This window comes from Pseudonaja textilis, chromosome 2, assembly GCF_049901715.1.
Source record: "Pseudonaja textilis isolate UNSWEBS1 chromosome 2, rPseTex1.2, whole genome shotgun sequence".
In the NCBI taxonomy this organism is placed as follows: domain Eukaryota; kingdom Metazoa; phylum Chordata; class Lepidosauria; order Squamata; family Elapidae; genus Pseudonaja; species Pseudonaja textilis.
The window spans coordinates 240,541,556-240,568,150 of NC_141991.1; the positions used below are offsets into that span (position 1 = coordinate 240,541,556).

Consider the following 26,595-nt stretch of genomic DNA (forward strand, 5'->3'; position numbering starts at 1 on the left):
TATGACCTGCCTGTATTTTTAAGGGTAGCAGCAGTGAAATTATTTTACAAGCCCATCGTGAATAATGATAGAAGAGAGGCAGTTTGGGATAGAGATAAGGCATCAGGCTAGAATCCAGGAGGCTGTGAGTTTCAGTCTCTCCTTGGGTACTGAGCCAGTTGGGTGATTTTGCGCCAGTGATCCTCACCACTAGGAAGGATGAGGCAATGGCAAACCACTTCTGAAAAATCTTGCCAAGAAAACTGCAGGGGTTTGTCCAATCCAGGCAGTTGTCAGGAACCGGGACAACCCAAAAGTGTCTGCATGCAACACACATCACACACAGTGCCAATAATTGCAGAATTCTCTCTTAACTGGAAGTACAATTCATCTGCTGCTGAGGTGCAGTTTTTCATAGAAACTTTGGAAATGTAGTTGCCAATTCTTGTATATTTTTGAAGAGCACTGTTCTGTTTGTATGTTGAAAATACATTGAGGCTTTAGAAAGATGCAGAAAAGAGCAAGAAAGATGATCAGGGGACTAAAAGCTTTAATATGAAGAATGTTTGCAGGAACTGGGTATGCTGGTTTCATGAAAAGGACTAGGAGTGACTTGATAGCAGTCTTCCAGTATCTAAGGTGCTGCCACAAATAACAGAAAGTCAGTCTATTCTCCAAAGCAGGGGTCGCCAACCTTTTGGACCTCAGGGACCACCAAACTCATAATTTTAAATCCCGGGGGCCTCTAATATGAATTTTAACTGATGGTGGCTTGCTAAAGTTGGTGGGAGAGAGAGATCTGATCTAACTTCTCCCTCCGTCCCTCTCTCTCACACACACACAAACACGCACACATACAGTGGGATTCAAATTTCTTAACCAGTTTTGTGGGTGTGGCCTAATTTGTGGGTGTGGTTTGGTCATGTGACTGGCTGGGCATGGCTTGTATGTAGATATAAATATTTATATAAATATTGAATTTTTTATAAAAAAGAGCAACTTTACCCCAAATCAGGCAAAGCAGGTAGGCAAATTGAGTTGCTCACAGAATCACAGATTCATTCAGAGATCTATCATTCTGCCATCGGCTACCTGCACTGAATAATAGAAGTTTCAGTTGTAAGGAAGGTTCAGAGCCAAAGATCTAAAGATTATCTAGAAAGCAAGAAATCCAATGGTTTCCTGCTTTCTAGCTAATGGCACAGCAGAACAGCTGATGGTCGGAAAAAGGAAAAATAGCAATTTAGCAGGCAAGTTTGCCGGGTAAGGAGTGAGTGGGCGGGAAGGGTTCCCAAGGGGCATGTGGGCAGCACAGCCTTGTGTTCCTGTGCAGTCTGGATTAATTGCTTTGTGGGGGGTGCTCTGGGGGTGAGATTTCTCTGCGGACCACCAAAATTTTCTTGCAGACCACCAGTGGGCCGTGGACCACCGGTTGGCGACCACTGCTCCAAAGCCCCTGAAGGCAGAACAAGAAGCAATGGATGGAAACTAATCAAGGAGAAAATTAACCTAGAACTGAGGAGAAATGTTCTGATAATTACAACAATCAGTGCAGCAGATTGATTCCAGAAGGTATGGGTGCTCCAATACTAGAGCTCTCTAAGAAGAGATTGAGAGCCACTTGTCTGAAACAGCATAGGGTCTCCTGCTTGAGCAGGGGGTTGGATTAGAAGACAACAATAACAGAGTTGGAAGGGACCTTGGAGGTCTTCTAGTCCAACCCCCTGCTCAAGCCTCCAACGTCCCTTCCAACTCTTATTCTATTGTTTTTGGTGGTTTTTATAATTTTGCAATGGCACGTGCTGATGACGAAAGGAAGACCACTACTAACTTACTCTTTAGATTATTCTTTGTCTCATTTTTAATCCGCTTCCTAAAAATTAGAAGATGGTAACGTTCTACCAAGATCCTGAAAAATTTCCAACTGAGATTTGATTTCTTTAGGCTGAGGATTTCTACATATGAAGCTTCTTTGCTGGCATGTGATATGTCTAGCTGAGGGGCAACTTAGATCGCCTCAATTAAAAATAATGGCAAGTTGATATGCTGCAAAAGTGCCAACTTTCATCTTTTAATGAAAAGAATGCTTCTGGGTTCCTGTATTAGTAGAAAGTAAAAATATATGAATCGCTTACAGTACATCAAATGCTTTGCCTAGAAATATGTCCACTTCCTTCCTCCTTACCTCAAAGTATCCTTAGAAGTGAACCGGGACAATTTTATCAGTGTGCCACCCAATAAATAGATATTTTGTGATTGACTGCCCTCCAGCATTAGGTACAGGTGCCAGGTGGGCATATGTTGTGTTCTCAAAATTCCAAAGGTATTTTTTTGGTCCAGAAAAGTTAGCTACTTTTGCTCAATGTGAGAATGTTGGTAGAACTTAAGAGGTGATTCCTTTTTTTTAAGCACATAAACATCCAGTCCAATAAGGCAGACTCAGAGCCGCTGAGTCTTGTTTCCAAACGAAAGACCTCTCCTGCTAATAAACAAATTGTTATGCTAAGGAGTAGATTTGTTTTAATTCTGTACTGAAGTGGAATTAAAAGGATCAGCCAACGGTGACTTCCTCTGTGTGGCCTATTGTAATGGTCAGCCATAGGAAACTCACTAAATATAGAAGTAATTCAGATAGTTAACTTACATTCAATTGAATAGTACATTACTATCTGGGCCATACTGCTGTTTGAATTAAGAGAGTTGTGGCCACCATTTTTTCTGACACAGTGCTCTCGATGCTATATTTGTTCTGTACATACCCTGCTTTCAATTAACTTTTGATTTGATTGAAATCAGTTTCATTTCTCTATTTCCAACTACAAATTGAAAATACCTGTGTATGATAATTTGTCTCATATTTCTCTCCTGTGATGCCTTACCTTGAACCCATCTGCGTTAGCTGTGCTGCTATGCCATGATTATGGAAGATGTACCATTGTTTTGATCACCTAGTCCTCAAGGTTTGCACAAGATCCCAGACTAAATAAACCACACCCATCCATTTAACAGTGTAGGTTAACATAGGATTGGCTAGCTTGTGGCTCAATAGGTCTCAAGAACACAGCCATTTGATTTTGATGGGATAAAGGGTACTCTTGATTTGACCTGGAAAATAACAGTAACCTGGAAGTGATTGCAGTAAAAACCCCAGGGAGATTCATAGCTGTCAATAACAAATCACTAAAATGTGCTAAATCTGTAGAGACTATACAACTGTAGAGAGATACAGAATCTTGTTCTAGCATAAATTTATAACCACCAGTCAAACCACTTAGTCTGGAAGACATATATTGGAGGGACATCTTACTGCCAGTGGATAAAATATCCATGAATAAAAGGATTGGTTCTCATTTAAAGAAAAATCTTGCTGCTCCCTCCACAACCATTCCAATCTCTTTGATCTTTTTAACCTGATTTATCGTTGCCCCGTTTCACAAAATTCACATCATCAACCACATCCATCCATTAGAATTCAAACAATGGAGCCATTAATCGTTTATTTTATGCCTGAATGTATGCGAACAAAGGAAAAAACAAATGAGATCTCTCTATTTCTCATCTCTCTTTCCTCTCCATCTCTGGCCCATTCACCCCTCCACATCCCTTGAAAGAATAAAAATTAGCTTAAGGTATTAATACAAAAAGTAAATACAAAATCTAATGATGGTTCTTCCCCCCACCCCCTTTGGTAATCTGAACCATCTGCCTCGGGCCACTAAGGAGTACACTGCCTTAATCCAGATTAGAGTTGACGAACTGTTTCTGGCATAGAGTTTTCCCTAATACCGTGCCCTAGAAGAGCTGTTCTTCGGGGCTGTTGAAATTTCATTTTGTTGATTGGTTCATTCTTTTTCCCTTCGGGCTGTGGGTTTCCTGGTGGCATTTGTTTTTCTCTCCCACTTGGCAAGGTGAAAAGAAAAAGGGGAGAACATGGCTTTCCTCGTGAAAAGTATGTTGAGTGACCAGGTGAAAAATCTGGGGTTTTCTGGAGGGGGTGAAGAAAAGACAGAGGAAGCGTCCCCTGCTGACCCAGCCGCGGCAGCAGGAATGACCCGGGAAGAATATGAGGAATATCAAAAGCAGGTGATAGAAGAGAAGTAAGTGCACCTTCCTACGTTTTCCGTCTGTAAACTGATTTAGATTGTTTAAATTCACAAGACCAGAGATTCAGGCAGGTAGATGCTTTAATGCCTGTGGGTTAAGGCTGTACCGCTACTTATTCTCCAGAAGCATTTCTAATTTTCCATCATAAATTTCCATGGAAATGGGACCCTTTTCTTTGAATGTTCCTCATCTTCCAGATTTCTAGGTTGGGAAAAGGGAAATGCTTAATACACCCAAGATATTTCCTGAATATCTTTAGTTACAAACTTGTTTGTGTATGGAATTTCACAGGTTTCCCTCCTGCAGATCTGAATCAAATACTTTTCAGAATTTTTCTTTTCCTGCATTGATTGGGATTTTTAAAGTTTGTTTTCTGTAAGCTAGTTAAATCCAGTAAAATTAGATCTAGTCTATTTTAAAACATGCATAAAGAAACGGCAAAGGTAACATGCATTTGCCTCTGAAAGTCTAAAAGTACTGTGCTCTTCTTAAAAAATACTTTTACTCTGATGTTTATATAATGAGATGGGAAACTATGAAATCAACATTTTAAATATCAATTAGCATTTTTAGAAAATGTGTAATATTAGTACTATACTACCGTAGTAGTAATATTAGTATTAGTACTCGACCAGCAAAGCCATAGGAAATAAAATGAAAGCCAATCGCTACTATTGTAGCTACAAAAATAATTGAATTTCAAGTCTCTAGGACATCATTTCACTAATGATCAATTACATAATGCTTAGCTAAAGCTACAGTGTAAGATGATTAGAGGTGAGAGGTTAATGTTCTATGGAATTTAACTCTCCAGGGTTATATTTAGTAGTAGTCCTCTTCACAAGATGGGCCTCACACGACAGGAAATTTTAAGGGGAGCCTCTTTCTTGCGTGGGAAAATGAAAATGTGTCCAGGGAACAAAATAAATCTATATCTTTCAAGATCTGGATTCATTCAGTACCTTTAATGAAGTTATTTTGTTTCTACCATTGGGTGTTTGATTTTAATGGTCAGAAGGTGAGGGAGTCAAATAGCATCTTTTCAGATTAGCATGTTTTGCTTATGCCTTTTTAAAATAAAATTGATTAGTCTGAAAAGGTACTACCAGACTCCTGATTTTTGGCTATTGTAAACTAAGACAGCTCTCTTTCTACATTACATTTAACAAAGATATATTTCAGTCATGGCTTTTGAATGAAGTGGAATTCAAAATAGAATTATATTTCCACTTGTCAAAAGAAGAATTGGGGTACTATTAGAACACAGGAGAGAAAAGTGCTACGTGTGGTATGTGGGTGATTAAGTCACCCCAGAGAGCTTAATAGGAGCTATAAAGTCAGCCATCCCTCCCACTTTTTCTAAAAGATCAATTTTGTCACAAAATTCAACATTCAGGCATAAAATGACCCATAAAAGGTTGCAAGATGACTCAAGTTCACAGCCTGGAGTAAACACCTAGTAGCCCTGTTCCCTATGTAACAACTACATTGTCAGTGTTCAAATCATAGCAAGATCATCAAAATATCCCCTTCAAAAACATACAAAGGGCAGATGTTTTAAGGAACCCTCAAATTATACCTATAAAAATGCTGTAAATTTATATATTGGCGATGTTTTCCCAAAGTGGTTTGCCATTGCCTCCTTCCTAGGGCTGAGATAAAGTGGCTGGCCCAAGGTCACCCAGCTGGCTTTGTGTCTAAGGCAAGACTAGAAATCACAGTCTCTCAGTTTCTAGTCTGATGCCTTAACCACTAGACCAAACTGGCTCCTGCTGTAACTATTACTTAGCCATAAAACTAATGGCTCAGTTAAAATGCAACTATAGCAAATAACATGGGCCAGAATTTCAGAACCATAGATTAGTCATTATGGCTCATTTCCATTCATAAACTCATTCAAAGATATGAGAAAGCCATAAATATTGGATCTGCTTCCATACATCTCAAACCCCACCACATCCCACCCCAGCATTCTAAACCCAGGTCAAATGGATGTTTCAATGGGGGAAAAAAAACACTTGTTTTCCATCATATGAAGGAACATCTTCCTTCTCTATTTTTAGTTTCATAACTTTAAACTTGAAAGTGGAGGACTACGTGTACTTTGTGTCAGTTGGTTGGGAACAGTATTTATATAAATACAATATATGTTATATTTTAATTGTTAACCACTCAAAATCGCATTGACAAGGCAGGCAGCCATGTAAGTCAATATAAATAAATAAACCTCCAGATGTTAAGGGTTCTTCTATTGGTGGGCCTTCTAATACAGGGGTGTCAAACTCAAGGCCCGGGGCCCAGATTCAGCCTGCAGGATGCTTAGATCTGGTCCGTGGGAGCACCTTGGAAATCGCAAAGGACCAGCCTGAGCTCCATTTTTGCTGGCAGATGGTTGCAGGAGGCCGTCCCAACCAAAAATGGAGTTCACAAGGGCTATATATGGTCCCCCCATAACAGTGGTGGGATTCAATTTTTTTTACTACTGGCTCTGTGGGCGTGGCTTGGAGGGCGTGGCAGGGGAAGGATATTGTAAAATCTCCAGTCGGAAGTGGTATTTGCCGGTTCTCCGAACTACTCAAAATTTCTGCTACTGGTTCTCCAGAACTGGTCAGAACCTGCTGAATGCTACCTCTGCCCCCTGACTTCGGTTTTCACCGGCAGATGGTTACAGGATCCTGTTGCAGCCAAAAACGGAGCTCAGGAGCCCATTTTTGCTGACAGAGCACTTGGGCCACCATAGGTGCCCCCGATGCAAGTAATGTCATGTTGGCCATGTCCACGCTGGCCACTCCCACCCCAGCCCTCAGAGGTCAAACACTTTGATGCAGCCCTCAATGAAACCGAGTTTGACACCCCTGTTCTAATAAGATGAATGAATCCAGAAATTGCTTCCAGATGCTCCTCAAGAGTGTCCCTCAGCCTGATGTTTAGCTGGACCTGCTCAGTTGATTCTTACAAAACCTCCCGTTTGTGCCTTCAGGATGGAAAGAGACGCAGCTTATGCACAAAAGAAGGCTGGACGAGCCGTTTTGCGGGTTCACATGCGAGAGAAGTACAGACTTCCAAAGGCAAGACCCCTGTCAAAAAATAAATACTGTGTATTAAAAACTTGAGAATATGTCACATTCCTATACTGTAACTCAGTGTTTCTCAAACTTGCCAACTTTAAGATGTGTGGACTTCAACTCCCAGAATTCCCTAGCCAGCATGGGCAATTCTGGGAGTTGAAGACTACACAACTTAAAGTCGCCATGTTTAAGAAACAGTGATGTTTCTCGCGTTTCTGTTTATCTTTTCTGCCCTTTCTCAATGACCCACAAAATTTACATGATATGTAACATGCTGAAGGTGCCAGCCAAGACTCAGGTTAGGTATCCTTTCAGGAAGGACTTTAAATGGCCGATTTCAGATAATCAGAGTTGAAAGGGACCTTGTAGGTCATCTAGTCCAACCCCCCACCCAAGCGGGAGACCCTACACCATTTCTGACAAATGGCAGCCGAATCTCTTCTTGAAAGTCTCAAGTGATGGCACTCCCACAACTTCTGAGGGCAGCTTCTGTTCCATTGGTTGTTTGTTCTCACTGTCAGAAAGTTCCTCCTTATTTCCAGGTTAAATCTTTCCTTGTTCAGTTTCCATCCATTATTCTTTGTCTGGCCTACAGACGCTTTAGAAAATAGCTTGACCCCTTCCTTCCTGTGGCAGCACCTCAAATATTGGAAGACTGCTATCATGTCTCTCCTGGTCCTTCTCTTCACTAGACTAGCCAAGCCAAGTTCCTGTAACCATTCTTCATATGTTCTAGTCTCCAGTCCCCTAATCATCCTGGTTGCTCTTCTCTGCACTTTTTCTAGCATCTAAATATCTTTGTTATAATGTGGTGACCAAAACTGGATGCAGTACTTTAGGTGTGGTCTTATTAAGGCTTTATAGAGTGGTATTAGTACCTCACTTGATCTTGATTGTATCCCTCTGTTAATGCAATTTAGGATTGCATTAGCTTTTTTGGCTGCTGCTACACACTGCTGGCTCATATTTAGCTGGTTGTCCACTAAGACTCCAAGATCCCTCTCACAATTACTGTTATTGAGCCTGGTTTCACTGAGTTTATATGTATGGTTTTGGTTTTTCTTGTTTAAGTGTAGGACTTTTTATTTGTATTGCAAAAATCCATGCCATAGAGATAGAAATGGAAATAAAACCACAAGTCCAGTCAGAACAATATACAGGTAGATCTGGACTTACGACCACAATTAGGAGCAGAATTTCGGCTACTAAACATGGTGGTCGTTCAACAGGTTGCCCAATTTTACATTCTTATTTACCGCAATTGTTAAATGAATCACTGTCACTGTTGAGAGAATCACGTCTTCCACTTACAACCACAATTCAGTTTGGAACTTCTATTGCTATGTGAGATGGTTGTTGACTGATTGCCACTTGATTTTACAACGCTTTTTTACTGCAGTGAATCACATGGTCATTAACTGGATCTGGCTTTCCCCATTGACTTTGATTATTGGAAGGTGGCTGGGAAGGAGTGGTGCAGTGGCCTAGAGAAGGAGCTCTTGCTTCTCGGTCAGGAGGCAGACATTTATCTCTCTGGGCACAATGAGTAGTTATCTGCTGCGAACTCTGCATTGGTGACAGGAAGGGCATCCGGCCAGTAAACACACTGCTTCATTCGGTTGCCCTGACTCCACTCCAATGTCAGGGATTATGGGGTCATTAAAAGAAAAGAAAAAAAAGGTGGGTTGCAAATGGCAATCATATGATCCCAATATGCTGCAACCATACACGTAAGTTGCCAAGAGCCCAAATTTTGTGAAGGAAAAAATATATATATATGGGTGATTTTGGTTGCAAACTTAATTCTCTCCCCTGGTTTGGTATTCCCAGGGGGTTATACCCTCTTCTAGTGTTTCTGTTATTGGGCCCTCTTGGATCATCATCTAGTGCAGAGGTCTCCAACCTTGGCAACTTTAAGACTTGTGGACTTCAACTGCCAGAATTCTCCAGCCAGCTCTGCTGGCCGGAGAATTCTGGGAGTTGAAGTCCACAAGTCTTAAAGTTGCCAAGGTTGGAGACCTCTGTTCTAGTGCCTTCCCACAAGATTGCTAGAATTTCAGGCAAGGCCACCAAAACCCCTTAAGAATCCAGTGAGACTTTAGGAAGTTTCAGCATTCTTGCCTGAAATTTTGCAAGCCTACCTGATTTCTAAAAAAAAAAAATGTTTTCTTTTATTGTGTCATCTGCATTCAGGGTTAAGTTTCCCAAGCATGCTTTATGGTCAGAGCCTGACTTACCCAGGTAGTCCTTGACTTAACGGCCAAAATTAGGATCAGAATATTGGTTGCTAAGCAAGGCCGTTGTTAAAGGAATCATGCCCAATTTTATGTCCTTTTTTTCCCATGGTTATTAAGTGAATCAAGTCAGTCATGAAGCAAATCTGGCTTCCCCTACTGATTTTGCTTCTCAGAAGCTAGCTGGGAAGATCGCAGATGGACTATCACACAATGCCAGGATCCTGCAACTGTTGTAAATACGTACAGGTTGCCTACTCTATTGATGGTCTTTTATCTGCTTACCAGTTTGACTTGAACAATAATTGGTTCGGTCTTTTTGAAAAGTGTGCCTTGCTTTTTACATTGCTTTTAAGTGATCTGAAATAAAGTTTAGCTTTCTAAGGTAACAGAAATAAAATTTGCAAATGGAGAAATGTTACACTCTTATTAGGTAAAGGTAAAAGTTCCCCTCACACATACGTGCTAGTCGTTTCTGGCTCTAGGGGACGGTGCTCATCTCCATTACAAAGCCAAAGAGCCAGCGCTGTCCGAAGACGTCTCTGTGGTCATGTGGCTGGCATGACTAAACGCTGAAGGCGCACAGAACTCTGTTCCCTTCCCACCAAAGGGGTCCCTATTTTCCTACTTGCATTTTTATGTGCTTTTGAACTGCTAGGTTGGCAGAAGCTGGGACAAGTAACGCAGTGGTGGAATTCAAAATTTTTTTACTACCGGTTCTGTGGGTGTAGTTTGGTGGGCGTGGCAGGGGAAGGATACTGTAAAATCTCCAGTCAGAGGTGGTATTTACCAATTCTCCAAATTACTCAAAATTTCCATTACCGGTTCTCCAGAACTGGTCAGAACCTGCTGAATACCACCACTGAAGTAACCGGAGCTCATTCTGTTACGTGGCGCTAGGGATTCGAACCGCCGCACTACCAACCTTTCTGATCTACCAGCTCAGCATCTTAGGCACTGAGCCACCGCGTCCCTCACACTCTTATTATCTGAGAGTAATAGCCATTGAAGTGACTCCTGATTAGACAAATATTGAACTGCATTGTGAGAAAGGACTCCAAGAAGATTGTAAACCATGTCTAAAAGGCCAGTTATAAGGAATCCCATCTACAGTCCAAGAAACAAGAAGTATCTTCTTCCTTCCCCATCTCTACTCATCTTATCCCTGGTTGGTTGTCATCTTATCCCCAATTGTAATTTAGGTTCTTTTTTTAATTGATCTGTTAATGAGTTTTGTGTAATTAATACGTATGTCCTTGATAAGATAAGATAAGATAAATTTCTTGTCATTGTACTCAGAAACCTGAGAACAACGAAATAAGGTGCTCTTTCACAACATACAACTGAACAACACCAAAAGACATATACAAATAACAATGTAAAACAAATTAAAACAAATAACAGTTAAAAACTGTACAACCAGGATATATATATATGTTAAGACATATATGGGAGGTCCTTGGAGGTCCTTCATTCAAATTCTTGCAATTTTTTGGCATAGAGACACATGCAGCAGTGGGATCCTACCTGTTCCACTACAGGTGATCGCGGGCCCGCACACCTAGCACCCGCGCACAGCTTTCCACACACCAGCCGATAGGATAAAGAAGAGAAAAGTGTAGGGGCGGGTCGGAGAGCCGATCCTGCACTTTTCTCTTCTTTCTTCTTTCTCCTCTTAGCTGATGTGGGAAGCTGTTTTTTCCTCCTGTCAGCTGATTGTTGGAGCCTTTTTTTACTTCTGGTTCAACCGAGCTAGGCCGAACCGGTAGCATACCACCACTGGACATATATACATATGTAGATCCTTAGAGTAGCTGCTGATCAATATATCTTTACTTGACCTAGTGTTTCTTTAACTTTGGCAACTATATAAGATGTGTGGACTTCAATTCCCAGAAATCCTCAACCGGGGATTCTGGGAAGTGAAGTCCACACATCTTAAAATTGCTAAGCTTGGGGGCGGGGGGGGGGTAGGAAACAGACCTGGGCCATCCTTTCCTAATCTTGAGCCCCTCAGATATGTTGATGGTATAACTATGAAGATTCCCTCTCTTTGGGAATTTGTCAGATGATTTTTCAGAGCTCCAGATATTACTGGACTATCCAGCACCATGCTAAAAGCACTTACTGTGCCTCTGAAAATTAAGGTTCTTTTTCCAAGACAAACTAATCTGAAGCCTTTAATGTAAATTATTACCAACGTGCCTTCCACTGAGGACCTGTATACGGCATGAGTGAAAAAGAGGGCTGTATTTACATATCCCTCACATCTTGGATATAAACTGTTTCAACTCCTATCCTCAAAATGACGCTATAAAGCACTACGCACCAGAACAACTAGACACAAGGACAGTTTTTTCCCAAATGCCATCACTCTGCTAAACAAATAATTCCCTCAACACTGTCCAACTATTTACAAAGTCTGCAGTACTATTACTATTAATTTTCCCATCACTCCTTATCACGCATCCCCCCCGCTTGTGACTGTATGACTGTAACTTTGTCTCTTGTATCTTTATGATTTATATTGACTGTTTCCTAGTATGATTTAATTGTTTATTGTACCCTATGACTATTATTAAGTGTGGTACTTTATGATTCTTGGCGAATCTATCTTTCCTTTTATGTACACTGAGAACACCAAGACAAATTCTTTATGTGTCCAATCACACTTGGCCAATAAAGAATTCTATTCTATTCTATTCTATTCTATTCTATTCTATTCTATTCTATTCTATTCTATTCTATTCTATTCTTTAATGGAAATAGTGCAGGAATCAGGAGAGAATGATTTAAATGGAAGACATGAACAGTCTGGCTTGTACAAAGGGACATAATGAATATGGGTAGTCCTTGAGTTACGACCACCATTGAGTCCAAAATTTGTTGTTAAGTGGGAGACTTGTTAAGTGAGTTTTGCCCCATTTTACAACCTTTCTTGCCACAGTGGTTAAGTGAATCACTGCAGTTGTTAAGTTAGTAAATGGTTATTAATGAATCTGGCTTCCCCATTGACTTTGCTTATCAGAAGATCACAAAAGGGGATCACGTGATCCCAGGACACAGTAATCATCCTAAATGAATGGATTTTGATCACTTGACCATGGGGATGCTGCAAAGGTCATAAGTGTGAAAAATGGTCGTAAGTCACTTTTTTCAGTGTAATAACTCCAAATAGCAATAGCAGTAGCACTTAGACTTATATACTGCTTCACAGTGCTTTATAGCCCTCTCTAAGCAGTTTACAGAGTCAGCCTCTTGCCTCCAACAATCTGGGTCCTCATTTTACCCACCTCAGAAGGAGGGAAGGCTGAGTCAACCTTGAGCCTGGTGAGATTTGAGCTGCCAAATTGCAGGCAGTCAGCAGAAGTAGCCTGCAATACTGCATTCTAACCACTGTGCCACCACGCTCCTAGTCACTAAACAAACTGTTGTAAATCAAAGACTTCCTGGAGTTAGTAGATCTTCAGCTGGGGATACCTGAGGTTAAGTTCCTCAGCTTAACCTACCCTCTCAGAATTACTGTAGAGATAAAATGGATTTGTTCCTGTAATTCTATCTTGAATTTCCTGGTAGAATATAATCATACGTCTATTTTCCTAACTCACAAAAATGGAGACATCATGCTGTGGTTACAACAATGCCTGTTGATCATTTTGCACAGATGTTTCAAGAGGTACTTACAAGGCCACGCTATGAAGCCATAGTAAAGTGCAAGACGTAAAGCTTAAGGGTATTAAGGGCAGTCTTACACGACAAAACATGTCTTTAATGAGCCCATTAAATCCTATTAATGGGATTGTCAGGAAAGATTTGTCATTGGAAAGATGTTTTCATCCATGAATCGTGTAGCTTGTTCCTAAGGGAAGGCTACCATGTTGATCAAATTGCCTTTTTTCCCTCCCCGATGAGTGGGAAAGGTAAGAAATATCTGCCATCTAACCGAGATGTGCGTGCTCCAAAAATGATTCAGGGGGAAAAAAAAGGCTTTAACATGCAGGATGTAGGAATGTAGTAGCTCTTTAAAGCAACTGCATCTTTTTGCATAGTAGGGAACCTGCCTGAACAATGATGCAGCAGCTTTAAAGATGGAGCAGCTTTTGCACCTGGACAAAAATGAGAGGATTATGTCCAAAAGTCATGGTCATCCCCAACTAGTCACATGGCTTTAATTGCTAGAGATAGAGTAGTATAAAATCCTAAATTTTATACTAAAAGAATTAGTAGTAGAAAATATAACGGGACCTCAATCAAGTAGATCAGAGAAAGTGAGGATGAGGAAGAGAGGGAGGGAGGGAGGGAGGGAGGGAAGGAAGGAAGGAAGGAAGGAAGGAAGGAAGGAAGGAAGGAGAGGCTGTGATCACTGCACAATGCTCTTCAAGAGCTGAATAGCTTGGCTAACTCCTTAACTACAGATAGTCCTCAAATTACGAGCACAATTGAGACCAGAATTTCTGTTGCTAAGAGGTGTGATTGTTAAATGAGTCACTGCCATTTTTAGTAAATCCAGCTTCTTGGAAGCTGGCTGGGAAGGTTGCAAATCATGATCATGTGACCATAAGATGCTGCAACCATTGTAAATGCAGTCATTAAGCAAGTCACCACGGTTGTTAAATGAATCCAGTTTCCCCCATTGTTTTTTTTACTGGCTGGAAGCCGACAAGAAAGGGTACAAACTGGGAACTTCTCTCCTTGATTAGTTTCATCCATTGCTTCTTGTCTGCCTTCAGGTGCTATGGAGAATAGCTTGATCCCCTCTTCTTTGTGGCAGTGGCTCCAATATTATCACCCCTAGTCCTTCTCTTAGTTAGATAGTTCTTAGTTCTCTTAGATATACCCAGTTCCTGCAACTGTTCATGATATGTTTTAACCTCCAGCCTTTTAATCATCTTTGTTGCTGTTCTCAGCACTTCTCTAGAGCCTAGACATCTTTTTTTGTATTGTGGTGACCAAAACTAAATGCAGGATTCCAGATGTGGCCACACCAAGATAGTAGATCGTGGTATTAATACTTCACACGACCTTGATACTATTCCTCTGTTGATGCAGCTTAGAACTGCATTGGCTTTTCTTTCTTCTGACCATCTCAGTCCATTGATGAAGATAATGAGATTACTTTGGACTCTTCTTCAAACTCATCCTTCTCTCCAAATAATGACATGCAGTCATTATTTCTGTAGATGACCTCTCTCCGAAGATGGGTCATCTAAGGAGGTAATGAGAAGATGTAGGTTTTCAAGCTTGGCATCCTCTTGACTGATCCAGTTGGGCCAAGCTAGAATCTTAACATTTTCCCCTCCCCATCTAATCACATTGGTGACATTATTACAGGTAGTCCTCAACTTACAGCCACAACTGAGCCCAAAATTTCTGTTACTAAGTAAGAAATGTGTTAAGTGGGTTTTTAAATGAACTTTCTTGCTACAGTGGTTAAGTGAACCACTGCAGTTGTTAAGTTAGTTACATGGTTGTTAAGTGAATCTGCCCTCCCCATAGGCTTTGCTTGTCAGAAGGTTGCAAAAGGGAATTGTATGACCTTGGAATATTGCAACTGTCATTCATATGAGTCTGTTGTGGCTCCGGGCTTGGATTCAGCTCCTGTGATTGATATGAGTTCAAGTGAAGAGGTCATGGCAGAACGATATGAGCCAGCCTGGCTTACTGATTGGACTGATAACCAGGATGAGGAGATGGACATGACAAAGGACGACAGACCTGATGTATTAGAATTGTCAGGACCTTTGACCTCCTCTGGTTCATCTGATCAACAGCCGGGAATGGCTGACAGGGAAGTTTTGAGAGAGTCTTCTAGTGGAGATGAGAACTTGGAAAATTTGTGGTTAAATGTAAAAAATAGAAGACGGTTGAAAAGGCAAAATCAGCTGGAGCGAATGAGAAGAGCAAGTCAGTAAATTAGCACGTTGCCTTAATGAGTATAAAAGGACACAGCTGGGCTGGTACATTTCGCCAGGAACAAAATAACTATTTGAGTGAGGACGTTACAGCAAAGAGCTCTGAGGCTGAGGATTTATTGCCAGGACTGGTTTGCCGGACAGAGTAAAGATTTATGCTGTGGTTTCTGCCAGCCGTTATCTTGTAAGACTTCTTTCCATTTGATTTAATTGTGAAACGGCTGCTTTCTGTTTTGTTCGTTTGAATTTTGAAGGGGAGTCATAACATGAGTCTGTCAGGGCTCCAACAAATCCACCCCCCTTCAAATCATAAGTCTCTAGCCGCATCACTCAGAGAAAAAAATGATTTATTAGAAGTGGCCATGTTGGTGTTAGCTGGGTGCAGCTGACACTAAAATACATCATTCATTTCCCCTTTGACCCTGGTCTTCCCTCAACCCCCTGGATGTATATTCTCCAATGGGACACATCCATAGCCAAGAGTCGTCAATCATGCTCTCCAGTAATATTCTTGCATGCCGACAGCTTTGGGCTGCCAAGGCATTTAAGGAATGCACTGCTTTCCCCCACTCCCTTTCTCCTGGCAACTAAAAAGACCAAAGGAATATTGTTTTTTAGTCGACAGAGTCATTGTCAAATGACTGAATTTCGTTCCCCTGACTGGTGCAACAGTTGTACACGTGAAAAGTGATCAATAGTCACTTTTTTCAGTGCTGTTGTAACTTTGAATGATCGCTAATTGAATTGTCCCAAGTCGGGGACTACCTGCATTGGGATGGTGAGAAGTTAGACTAGGAAGGCTGTTGCCTTTTTCATAGTTTATTCTCTGAAATAATGGCAAAGGCAAACAGGTTGTGACAGATCACTTCTCTCTGACTGCCAATAAAAATTCATCTAGATATCAATTTAATCTCAGAATGCTGAGTGTCAACTCTGAAGCTGGCCTGATTGGGGCCACTTTGGAGGCTTCAGTGTTGCCACAAAGGAGAGGAGGGATAGGGAGGGAGGAAATAGAGATAGTTGGGGTTTGCAGCCAAAACAAAATGGTTTCTCCTGGGAACCAAGGACATTTCAACACAGGTGGCTGAAGAGAGCAGGACTGATGTTACCAAGCAACTGGACAGCACCCTGATTGGATCATTTGACTGATAGTTTGGGAAAAGGGGAAAACATTTACTTTTAATTAGGTGAAAACCTTTAAAGTCGGTTTTCACCAATCTGTGCCAATATGATATCTCCAAATAAAACTGCTCTTTGAGGAATCTACCTGCCTCGGAGTTGTGTTTGCTATGGATGTATTATTTGGAATGCTGACATTGAGATCAACTCAAGAGAGTTATTATCTTTTTATGAACAGATAATACACTTTATATAGTATAGAAATATGTTTCAGCTGAGAAGGTGGATCAAATAAAATTGAAAGTTACCTTGGTTACTTTAAGAGAGCATTTTCACTCCCACAATTTATAGAATCTGATCTTTCCATAGCCAGGAATTGTGTTGTCTGATGATATGATGTAGTAAATACAATTTTGAACTGTTATAGAAGAGTAGATTGGAAGAGGGATGTCAGTAAAAGAGATTTAAAATGTTTCTAATTTAAGACTGAAATTTGACTGGCTTACATGTTATACTGTCTTTTTAACTCTGGAGTCCTCCTTCTTTGCAAAGATTTTTCATGAGTAATTAAGTTATATTTGTCCTGGTTCTCACCTAGATTTTATGCATGGCTAGGCAGAACTAATCTCTGTTTTAAAATAATCCATGTTCCTATAATCACAAGAAGAAACACAGCAGGCTTTTCGGCTAAGGAGTTCTGGTGTAGTACATGAAATGAACTATATAATCCATGGATTATACTCCTTGGGAGAAAGAAATTATTCTCCATTGACTTTGCAGTCTTGATATCTCTCATTTTAAATTTGATCTTGCCCTACTGCTTTTCCCCCCAAATCTCAAATTTATTCTATTTTCATAACACTTTGCACAGCATTTTATGCATTTTTCATGTAAAACCCTACCTAGAACAGCATACCCCTTCCAGATCAGATTAGCCCTTATTCTGCTGGAGGTTTGTAAAGTATTGAACACAGAGATTTTGGTGATCCAGGGGATTAGATCACCCATTGAGAGGTCTCAATTGAATTGTTTTGCTGTGTTGGGTTTCTGATAACCATTGCTGGTTGTACATTCTTTGCTAATATTGTTTTTATTGTTCTAATATGTTGTTTGTTCTCTATTCATGACATGGGCAGCCATATAAATTGATTTAATAAATAAATATATGTCCCTAATGTATTTTTTACAAAAAGTTTTACTTATGTAAAATATTTTTGCATGATTGCTCACCAATGTGTTGGAATTTTAAAAAAAGTCTTTACCAAATTTGTTTCTGAGCTGGGATCAAATAAAACAAGCAGTTGCATGAATTAAGTTCTTCAATTGTCACCCAAAGGCAATGACAAGCTATTAGGTGAGTGGTCATAAGGACCCCTTCCATCCAGCATAGGTTATATACATTACAATCAGACCTGGGAGGAGGTTTCATTTTCTAGCAGGACTTCCAGATTCTGTAACAGCTTTGTTCCCTATGCCATCCCTCTGGTAAACTCACAAGATTAGTTCCTCTTGCCACGTACATGTATACATCCAAACTAGAGTGTGTTTTCCGTGTCATATAATATATGTGGTATAAGCTTAATTTTGTATTTATTTATTTATCTTGTCATGTTTATGTTTATATTAGAGGTGGTGCCCCTTTGAGAACTGTATGCAACATAATTTCATTTTAATGTATGCCTATTAGTGTACATTCAAAGTGACAATAAAATATTCTATTCTATTCTATTCTATTCTATACTATTCTATTCTATATCTCCCATAGGCTATCACTCCCTTATACAGTCAGCCATTTTCCATCTCAGTATCATTTCATATACATATAGAACTCCCTTCCTCACCAAGGCCTCTAACTTATCTGAGAATATGATTATCTAAAGTAGGGGTGTCCAACCTTGGAAACTTTAAAACCTGTGGACTTCAATTCCCAGAATTATCTAGCTAATCCTGCTGGCTGGGGAAGTCTGGGAGTTGAAGCCCACAAGTTTTAAAGTTGCCAAGGTTGGATACCCCTGATCTACAGAGAAGGTATCTTTGGAATATACATCTTATCTCACTTCCTTGAGACTAAGCTACTTCCAAGGCCTGGAAACTGTGGAGAGTAAGAAGGCCAACAAAATCTTAAAATAAAAAAATGGTTTGCGAGGTCCATGGCTATATCTCTTGGAACTTCACTTAATAAAAGTACAAATGCTCTATTATAATATTCCAATGCTATATTCTATAAAGTATTCTAATAAATTATCCATTTTGTTTCACTTTTTCTACTGCATACATTCCCGTACATTTTCTTGTTTGCAACGTCACATTTCAGAATCTGGAAAAGTACAAACAATGATTGCTAAGCTTCAACATTTTACCATGCCTTTGCCATTGTCTTTGATAAAAATGCATAGTTCAGGTGAATTCTACAGAAGAATTATTGAGTCTGTCATTTGTACTACAGTTACTGCCTGGTTTGTTATAGCGACCAAACGGGACACGTACAGACTTTAACAAATAGCATCAAAGAAAAAACTATTGCAACCAGCCTGCCTTCCACTGGAACCTGTATACTGTACTGCATGCCATGGCTGAGAAAGAGGACTGAGAAAATTTCTACAGACCCCTCACATCCTGGACATATAAACTGTTTCCAATCCTCCCCTCGGGACACCGCTATACAGCACTACATACTAAAACAAATAAACTCATAGGTTGTTTTTTTTCCTTGTGCCATCACTGTGTGAATACTTAATACAGTTCTACAGAGGAATTACTTAGTCTGCCATCTGCACCTCTATAACTGTCTGGTTTGGTCCTGCAACCTAACAGGACAAACACAGACTCCAGAGAGTAATTAGGAGTGAAGAAAAAACAATTGTTACCAACTTGCCTTCATTCGAGGACCTGTATACTGCACGAGTCAAAAGGAGGGCTGTGAAAATATTTATAGACTCCTCACATCCTGGACATAAACTGTTTCAACTCCTTCCCTCAAAATGATGCTGTTAGAACACTGCACACCAGAACAACTGGACACAAGGATAGATTTTTTTTTTCCCTGAATGCCATCAGTCTTCTAAACAAATAATTCCCACAACACTATCAAACTATTTACTACGTCTGCATTACTATTACTATTAATCCTCCTGTCCTTCATTTCACCCATCCCCTCCCACTCATGACTGTATGACTGTAATTTTGTCGCTTGTACCCTTATGATTTATATTGATTTATATTGACTGTTTCCTAGTATGATTTGATTGCTGATTGTACCCTATGACTATCATTAAGTGTTGTACCTTCTGATTCTTGACTCATGACGAAATGTATCTTTTCTTTTATGTACACTGAGAGCTTATGCACCAAGACAAATTCCTTGTGTGTCCAATCACATTTGGCCAATAAAGAATTCTATCTAGATGACATGATGATCTTTCCAATTCTATACTTTTTATGAAAAAGGCCGAAGTAGCACTTCTATATCTATCTATCTATCTATCTATCTATCTATCTATCTATCTATCTATCTATCTATCATCTATCTATCTATCTATCTATTTATCTATCTAATTTCCACAGATCTTATGTCTAATATATTACCTATGTAGTATGGCTTTATTATTTTTATCCTTCTCATCTGTTCCATTACTTTCCCTATTAGTATCATTATTATAATTATTAACCTTTATTCTTTTCATTATTATTACTTGTTTTGCATGTACACTGAATTTGCACTGGACACAAATTCCTTGTGTGTCCAATCGTACTTGGCCAATAAAGAATTCTATTCTATTCTATTCTATTCTATTCTATTCTATTCTGTTCTGTTCTGTTCTGTTCTGTTCTGTTCTGTTCTGTTCTGTTCTTTTCTTTTCTATTCCATTCTATTCCATTCCATTCCATTCCATATTGTCTAGTCTACTCTAGTCCCATTCCAGTCTAGAGTGCCCATACAAATTCACATTCAGTATTAACATATGCTAATTAAGACACAACATTAAAATATGGTAAAATTCCTAAGTAAGTTTGCAAATAATTGCTCCTTCAAGAACTGTTCTCCCAGTCTCATATATCTTATTTTGGCCTAGAGAACTTATTTTTTCTTCTCTTAGAATTTTAACACGTTTTCTTTTTTAAAAAAATGTAGTTAGCAAGGGAACAACAAGCTTCCCATCCATATAAACAATTTTTTTCTTTTCTTTGCTTCCTTTCTCAGAGTGAATTGGATGAGACTCAGATTCAGTTGGCTGGAGATGACGTGGACTTGCCTGAAGACCTCCAGAAGATGGTAGCAGAGGATCAAGAAGAAGAAGAAGACAAAGATACTCTTTTAGGACAGCTTCAGAACATCCAGAATATGGACGTGGGTGCTATCAAAGAAAAAGTCCAAGCAACTTTCACTGATATTAAGCAGTCAGCTGAACAAAAATGTTCTGTAATGTAGTGAAGACGTTTCACAAGACTTAGGCACAAATGTACATAGAAGTGGGAAACTAATGGGACCACAGCAGCAATTGGTAGTGCTGCTTACTCATCACACCTTCCTTCTTTATGAGAAATTTTTTTGTTTTTCCAGATAACATTAAAAATTGAGAGAAGTCATTGTTATAAAAATAATTCAGAAACGGAAATACACAAACCCGCAGGCAATAAATCTTACTTTGAAGCCAGAGATTTATTTCATAAGCAATTTGGAACATGAAAAGCCATCATAACAATAACAACATTTCAGTAAGATAATACTTACTAACAGCCCATTGCAATGTGGTCCAGAGATAATAGCTAAGTCCAGTGAGGAATAAGCTACCATCAGTGGCCCTGATTTGAGATTTACTCCCTTCTTTTATACCCTTTTTCTGAAGCCCACCCAGTAGTATGTAATCTTACTGGCTATACCTCCTTATCTCCACATACTGTCAATCAACACCTCCTTATAGGTGCATGTCAACTCTTTGCCATTTCTCTTGCCATCTGCCACTTTCAGTTCTCAATATCCCAGACATTTGTGATCCAAAATAGCTTATTTTTGATTGTCCAGCAAATACATGCTTTCTGCAGAAGTAGCAGATAGCAACATATTGCAAAGCTTGCAAAATCAGCTCAGCCGGCGTTATTATATATTGTTAATTTGAGGCCTTCAGTTAAGCAGAGGCCTACAACAACTTTAGGGCCTAGTTGTCTTCCTCTCACATCATAATGGTGATAATATGATTCCAATTTTGTAGGTTGTTAGTATCCATTCCTGCACCCCTTTGCTCACACACTTATATGGTGTGTAGCACCATTTGCAAATACTTTGCACTAACATGTAGCAGTTCAAGGATCAAATCCAAAAAGTACTTTTGTTACTTTGATGCAGCTAAACAAAGTATCACGAATGTTCATCACACATGAACAAAATATTCTTTTACAGGCACTCAAAGATTGCATTTTACCTATAAGATGCAAGAACCATTTTTCGGAGGGGTGCGTTGTGTCTGGGTGTTTCTGTGCTCACGCACATATTTGTACATGTGTGTGTGTGTGTATCTGTGTGTGGTTTTGTGTGTATCTATCCATCCATCTGTGGCTAGGAACTAAAAGCAGTGAAAGGGAACTTAATTAAAATTCAGAAGGAAAAGACAGTGAAAATTAGTATAATGACAAGTACTGTAATAAAAACATTTTTCTTCTATTAGTGAACTGATTATCCGATTATATACAGTCTTCACACTTTTTAAAAATCCTTATGTCTGAATTATATAAGGTTCATTCCCAGATAACTTCATATTTGCAGCTGTTGTTACAATTATTTTTCCCTTAAAAACAAAAACTATAAATACTTATATTTCCAGCATCCTGGTAATATATTTTTTTAGATCTCTTTTTGCAGAATTCTCTTTTGGAGGGGATTTTGCTATCCATATATTAACATTAATATTAATTGTTGTGTGTTCCTCTCCCTGTTCAGCCTCCTGTGTTCTTTTAAATAGCTTATATTGTTGTTTTAATTCATGTAAGCACGCCCATTCACAAGTGTGCACTTGAAAAAAATTAAATTCATACATAAATTCTGTTTTATTAAGGGGAGGAAATGTTATATATGAAACTGATAAAAATATGCAACATACTAGACTTCTTTTTTTTGTAATTTCATTAACACAGACTCTATCTCTCATTTCAAGCAATTCTGAAGATCTAAATTTAACTTCCATCAAAACATTTTGTTCCATTTTTTTTGTTAATGAGATTATTTTTATTGCCCTCTATCTCCCTCTAGTGTCAAACATTCAAAGTTCCATTATCATGTTTCCTCTTTAAAAACAACCCCAAACTACCACCATTTCCCAAGGGAGGAATTCTAGTTAACTCAAAACTATAATTCCAAATCCATCTAAACTTAATCCATAGTTAACTATCTAAAAAAAAATCCATATTCTAAGCACCCCTTTTCTATTTAATAAAAATATTTTGTCAGAACTTTAAAAATTATATTTAAAACTCTTTCTCCAAGGAGAAGGCAACCCACCCGATGTATACAGCAAGAAATTGATAGTCTAAAGGGTTCTAATGTTTCCTGATCAATAAAAGAAATACTCAAAAAGTGATTAAAAATTACACTTGGTTGAGTTTTATGTCTTTAAAAGGCTGCTGATAGACTCACTGATCTCTCCAAATCCAGCTTACCTTTGTTATGTATTGTTTCTGGAAAAGTAACGGCTCTTCCAATTAAGGCTGAGTTGTGACAATTCACCATTTTAATATTTTGAGAATATCTACAGGGGCTTATATGGTGGTAAAGTCTAGCAGCTTGCCTTCCTTTCTTTCTTTCTTTCTTTCTTTCTTTCTTTCTTTCTTTCTTTCTTTCTTTCTTTCTTTCTTTCTTTCTTTCTTTCCTTCCTTCCTTCCTTCCTTCCTTCCTTCCTTCCTTCCTTCCTTCCTTCTTTCTTTCTTTCTTTCTTTCTTTCTTTCTTTCTTTCTTTCTTTCTTTCTTCTTCTTTTACGAGATACTTAAGTTAAATGGATGAGATGCTCTAGTAGAAAAAGATGGACGGATGCCCCTTCTGGAAATAGATGTTGGTCACCCAGAGTTCCTTGCATAGTCACAATTCAGTTGTTGTTACCAGCAGGATCTCTTCACATTCTTTTAAAAACGACCATTCTCCATAAAATAAATAATGAATGAATGTTATTACTTGCAGAGTAGAAATATATTTTAAATATCATTAGTTTCATTTCTATTTTCCTTACGTGGCTGTATTCTTTTTTAACCTTATTGTTAATTCAACTCAAACACTGGATGGAAGATGGATTAAGCACATTAAGGAAGACAACATAAATATGGGAAGTGGTAGTCCCTTGCTATACACAGCCATTTTCACTTAATTTAACCAACTTTCATTGCTCAAACAGGAATGAAAAAGAGCTAAAAAAAATTAAAGTTGTTGGTGATGGTAGCCATGTAATAATCCTTGTCCTTCTTGATGTGCATTGCAGGTACAACTAATATTTAAAAAGCTTACGTCATGTGATCATGGTTACATCTCAATTGTTTTGATGATCCTAATGATTATAATCACTTTCTTTTATCAGTATTTACACATTTCAAAATTGATTCCATTTATTTTCCCCCCTTGAATAAACATTCTCTCCAGCCACAGGATTTCATCCGTTTGGTCTCATTTTGGGGGGGGTCTCAGCTTTATATCCTTATGGCATATTGACATATTTATCATCCCTTTAAGTTATTTATTATTTATTCATTTATTGAATATATTTTGCCACCTATTCTCCCATGGTGACTCAAGGTGGCTTACAGAATATAAAACCACATTTAAAACAATAAAAACTAACAAAAAGAATCAAATAAATTAATAAAGTACAATATAACAAAATGACCTTCCACCTCCCTGCCCCAGTGACAGCAGATCACACGAGCCATTTAATTTTTATTTATATTTATTTATTTAGATTTGTCAATCGCTTATAAGATAATAGGTATAAGTATATACAAAGTTATGAATACATGAAATAGGTACATATAAGAAAAATAAAAGAAACAATAAGACAGGGACGGTAGACACAGTGGTGTGCTTATGCACGCCCCCTACAGACCTCTTAGGAAAGGGATGAGGTCAATAGTAGACAGTCTAAGGTTAAAGTTTTTGGGGTTTGGGGAAAAAAAACACAGAGTCAGGTAGAGTATTCCAGACATTGACCACTCTGCTGCTGAAGTCGTATTTCCTGCAATCAAGTTTGGTGCGATTAACTTTGAGTTTGTATCTATCGTTTACTCTTGTATTGTTATGGTTAAAGCAGAAGTATTCATTGACAGGTAAGTCATTGCAATGTATGATTTTATATACCATACTTAGAGCAGACTGAAGACGGTGTAATTCAAGGCTTTCTAAGTCTAGAATTTCAAGTCTGGTGACACAAGGTATTCTACAACGAGTAGAGAAGTGGAGAACTCTTCTTGTGAAATATTTCTAGACTTTCTCAACTGTGTTAATATCAGATATGTAATGTGGGTTCCAGACTGATGAGCTGTATTCGAGTATTAGTCTAGCAAATGTTTTGTATGCCCTAGTTAGTAGTGTGATATTACCAGAGAAAAAGCTATGTAGGATTAGGTTAACAACTCTTAATGCCCTTTTGACTATGTAGTTACAGTGGGCTCTAGCACTTAGATCATTAGAGATGAGTATTCCAAGGTCCTTTACAGAGCTTGGATCATCAACAAGGTCTTGACTATTCAGTTTGTATTTTATTTTCTGATTTTTTTGCCAATATGTAAGAAAGAGCATTTATTTGTTGAGATTTGAAGTTGCCATTTGTTTGACCATTCTGATACATAGTCAAGATCTTTTTGAAGGGTAGTACGTCTGTGGTATTGAACAGCTTTACATCATCAGCAAAGAGAACACAGTTGCTCTTAATATGATCACAGAGGTCATTTATGTAGAGTATGAAGAGAGTTGGTCCTAGAACACTGCCTTGGGGGACACCACTATTGACAGGTACAGAATTTGATAGGACACTCCCAATTTTGACCATTTATTATCTGTTGACAGGAATGCTTCTATCCAGTTATACAGTTGTCCAGAGATACCATAAGATTTTAGTTTTAGGAATAGTTTGTTGTGTACCACTGAATCAAGGGCTTTACAGAAGTCTATGTAGATTGTGTCTATTGTTTTGCCCTGATTGAGTTGTGTAGTCCATATGTTTTTGCAGTGTAAGAGTTGCAGATTACAGGATAGTTTTTTTCTGAAACCAAATTGTTTATTAGAGAGTAGGTTGTTTGTCTCTAAGTGAAGGATAATGGATTGGTTAATAATTGATTCCATGACTTTACAGGTGATGCAGCGTAAGGAGATTGGTCTGTAATTTTCAACTAGGCTGGGGTCTCCCTTTTTGAAGATGGGGAATGACTGTGGCTTGTGACCATAGTTTTGGCAAGGAACTGGTCCTGAAAGATTTTTCAAAGATTATGCTTAGAGGTTTGGCTATGGCAGTGGATAGCTTTTTTAAGAAGTAGGCACATATTCCATCCGGTCCAATAGATAGAGATGGTTTTAGATTGCGAAGTGCTTTTTCAACATTGTCTTCTGTAAAATTGATATGTATTAGATCATTGTAGTTATCTGTGGTTCGGCTAGGAAATACTGGGCATGATCCATTGCTGTTTACAAATGCTGAGGCAAAGAATGTGTTAAAGAGGTTGGCTTTAATAGTGTCGTTGTTGCAGTCTGCCTTTGCCTACCAGCATCCATCGGTATTCATCTGGCTAGCATCCTGTCAGTGTGTGAAAGAGTTGAGGGCTGTTTGGAAACTGAAACAGTATTTGCTGTGTGAGCAAGAAGGAGACAGCAAGGAGCCTGGGTGTGGCTTAGCTCAACTGTTCTGTACTAAAGCTGGTTGCTGGTATGAAACTAAAAGGGACACGGAAACTCCTCTCCTCTTCTTGTGTTTTGCATTTGGAACAGTTTTCTTTTCAGGTGGGGAGGAGTAGAACTCCTTAACATCAGAGCTTGTTGTTAATAATAATAATAATAATAATAATAATAATAATAATAATAATAATAATAATAATATACAAAATACTAATGCTCTGGTTGTCATTTTGAAAAATCCTTTCTTAGTGAGCACCTAGAAACCAAGAGGAACATATGTGCCAAATTTCAAGTTTGTAGGCTTTACGGTTCTGGAGAT

The 26,595-nt window shown here is 38.8% G+C and overlaps 1 protein-coding gene across 1 annotated transcript; it reads left to right on the forward strand.

Moving 5' to 3' along the window:
* Window positions 1-3,708: 3,708 nt before the first annotated feature.
* CPLX4 (complexin 4) lies at window positions 3,709-22,515 on the forward strand. The gene is made up of 3 exons (XM_026715461.2): window positions 3,709-4,076; window positions 7,064-7,151; window positions 20,618-22,515. The coding sequence occupies exons 1-3, from the start codon at window positions 3,910-3,912 to the stop codon at window positions 20,843-20,845; spliced, it is 483 nt and encodes a 160-aa protein (XP_026571246.1). The 5' UTR covers window positions 3,709-3,909; the 3' UTR covers window positions 20,846-22,515.
* The last annotated feature ends 4,080 nt before the right edge of the window (window positions 22,516-26,595 follow it).

Bases quoted from the DNA above. Each gene is read 5' to 3' on its own strand.
- CPLX4 (XM_026715461.2), top strand. From the start codon at position 3,910: ATGGCTTTCCTCGTGAAAAGTATGTTGAGTGACCAGGTGAAAAATCTG. The intron at 4,077-7,063 runs GTAAGTGCACCT...TTGTGCCTTCAG, and splicing joins AAGCAGGTGATAGAAGAGAA to GATGGAAAGAGACGCAGCTT. The intron at 7,152-20,617 runs GCAAGACCCCTG...TTCCTTTCTCAG, and splicing joins AGAAGTACAGACTTCCAAAG to AGTGAATTGGATGAGACTCA.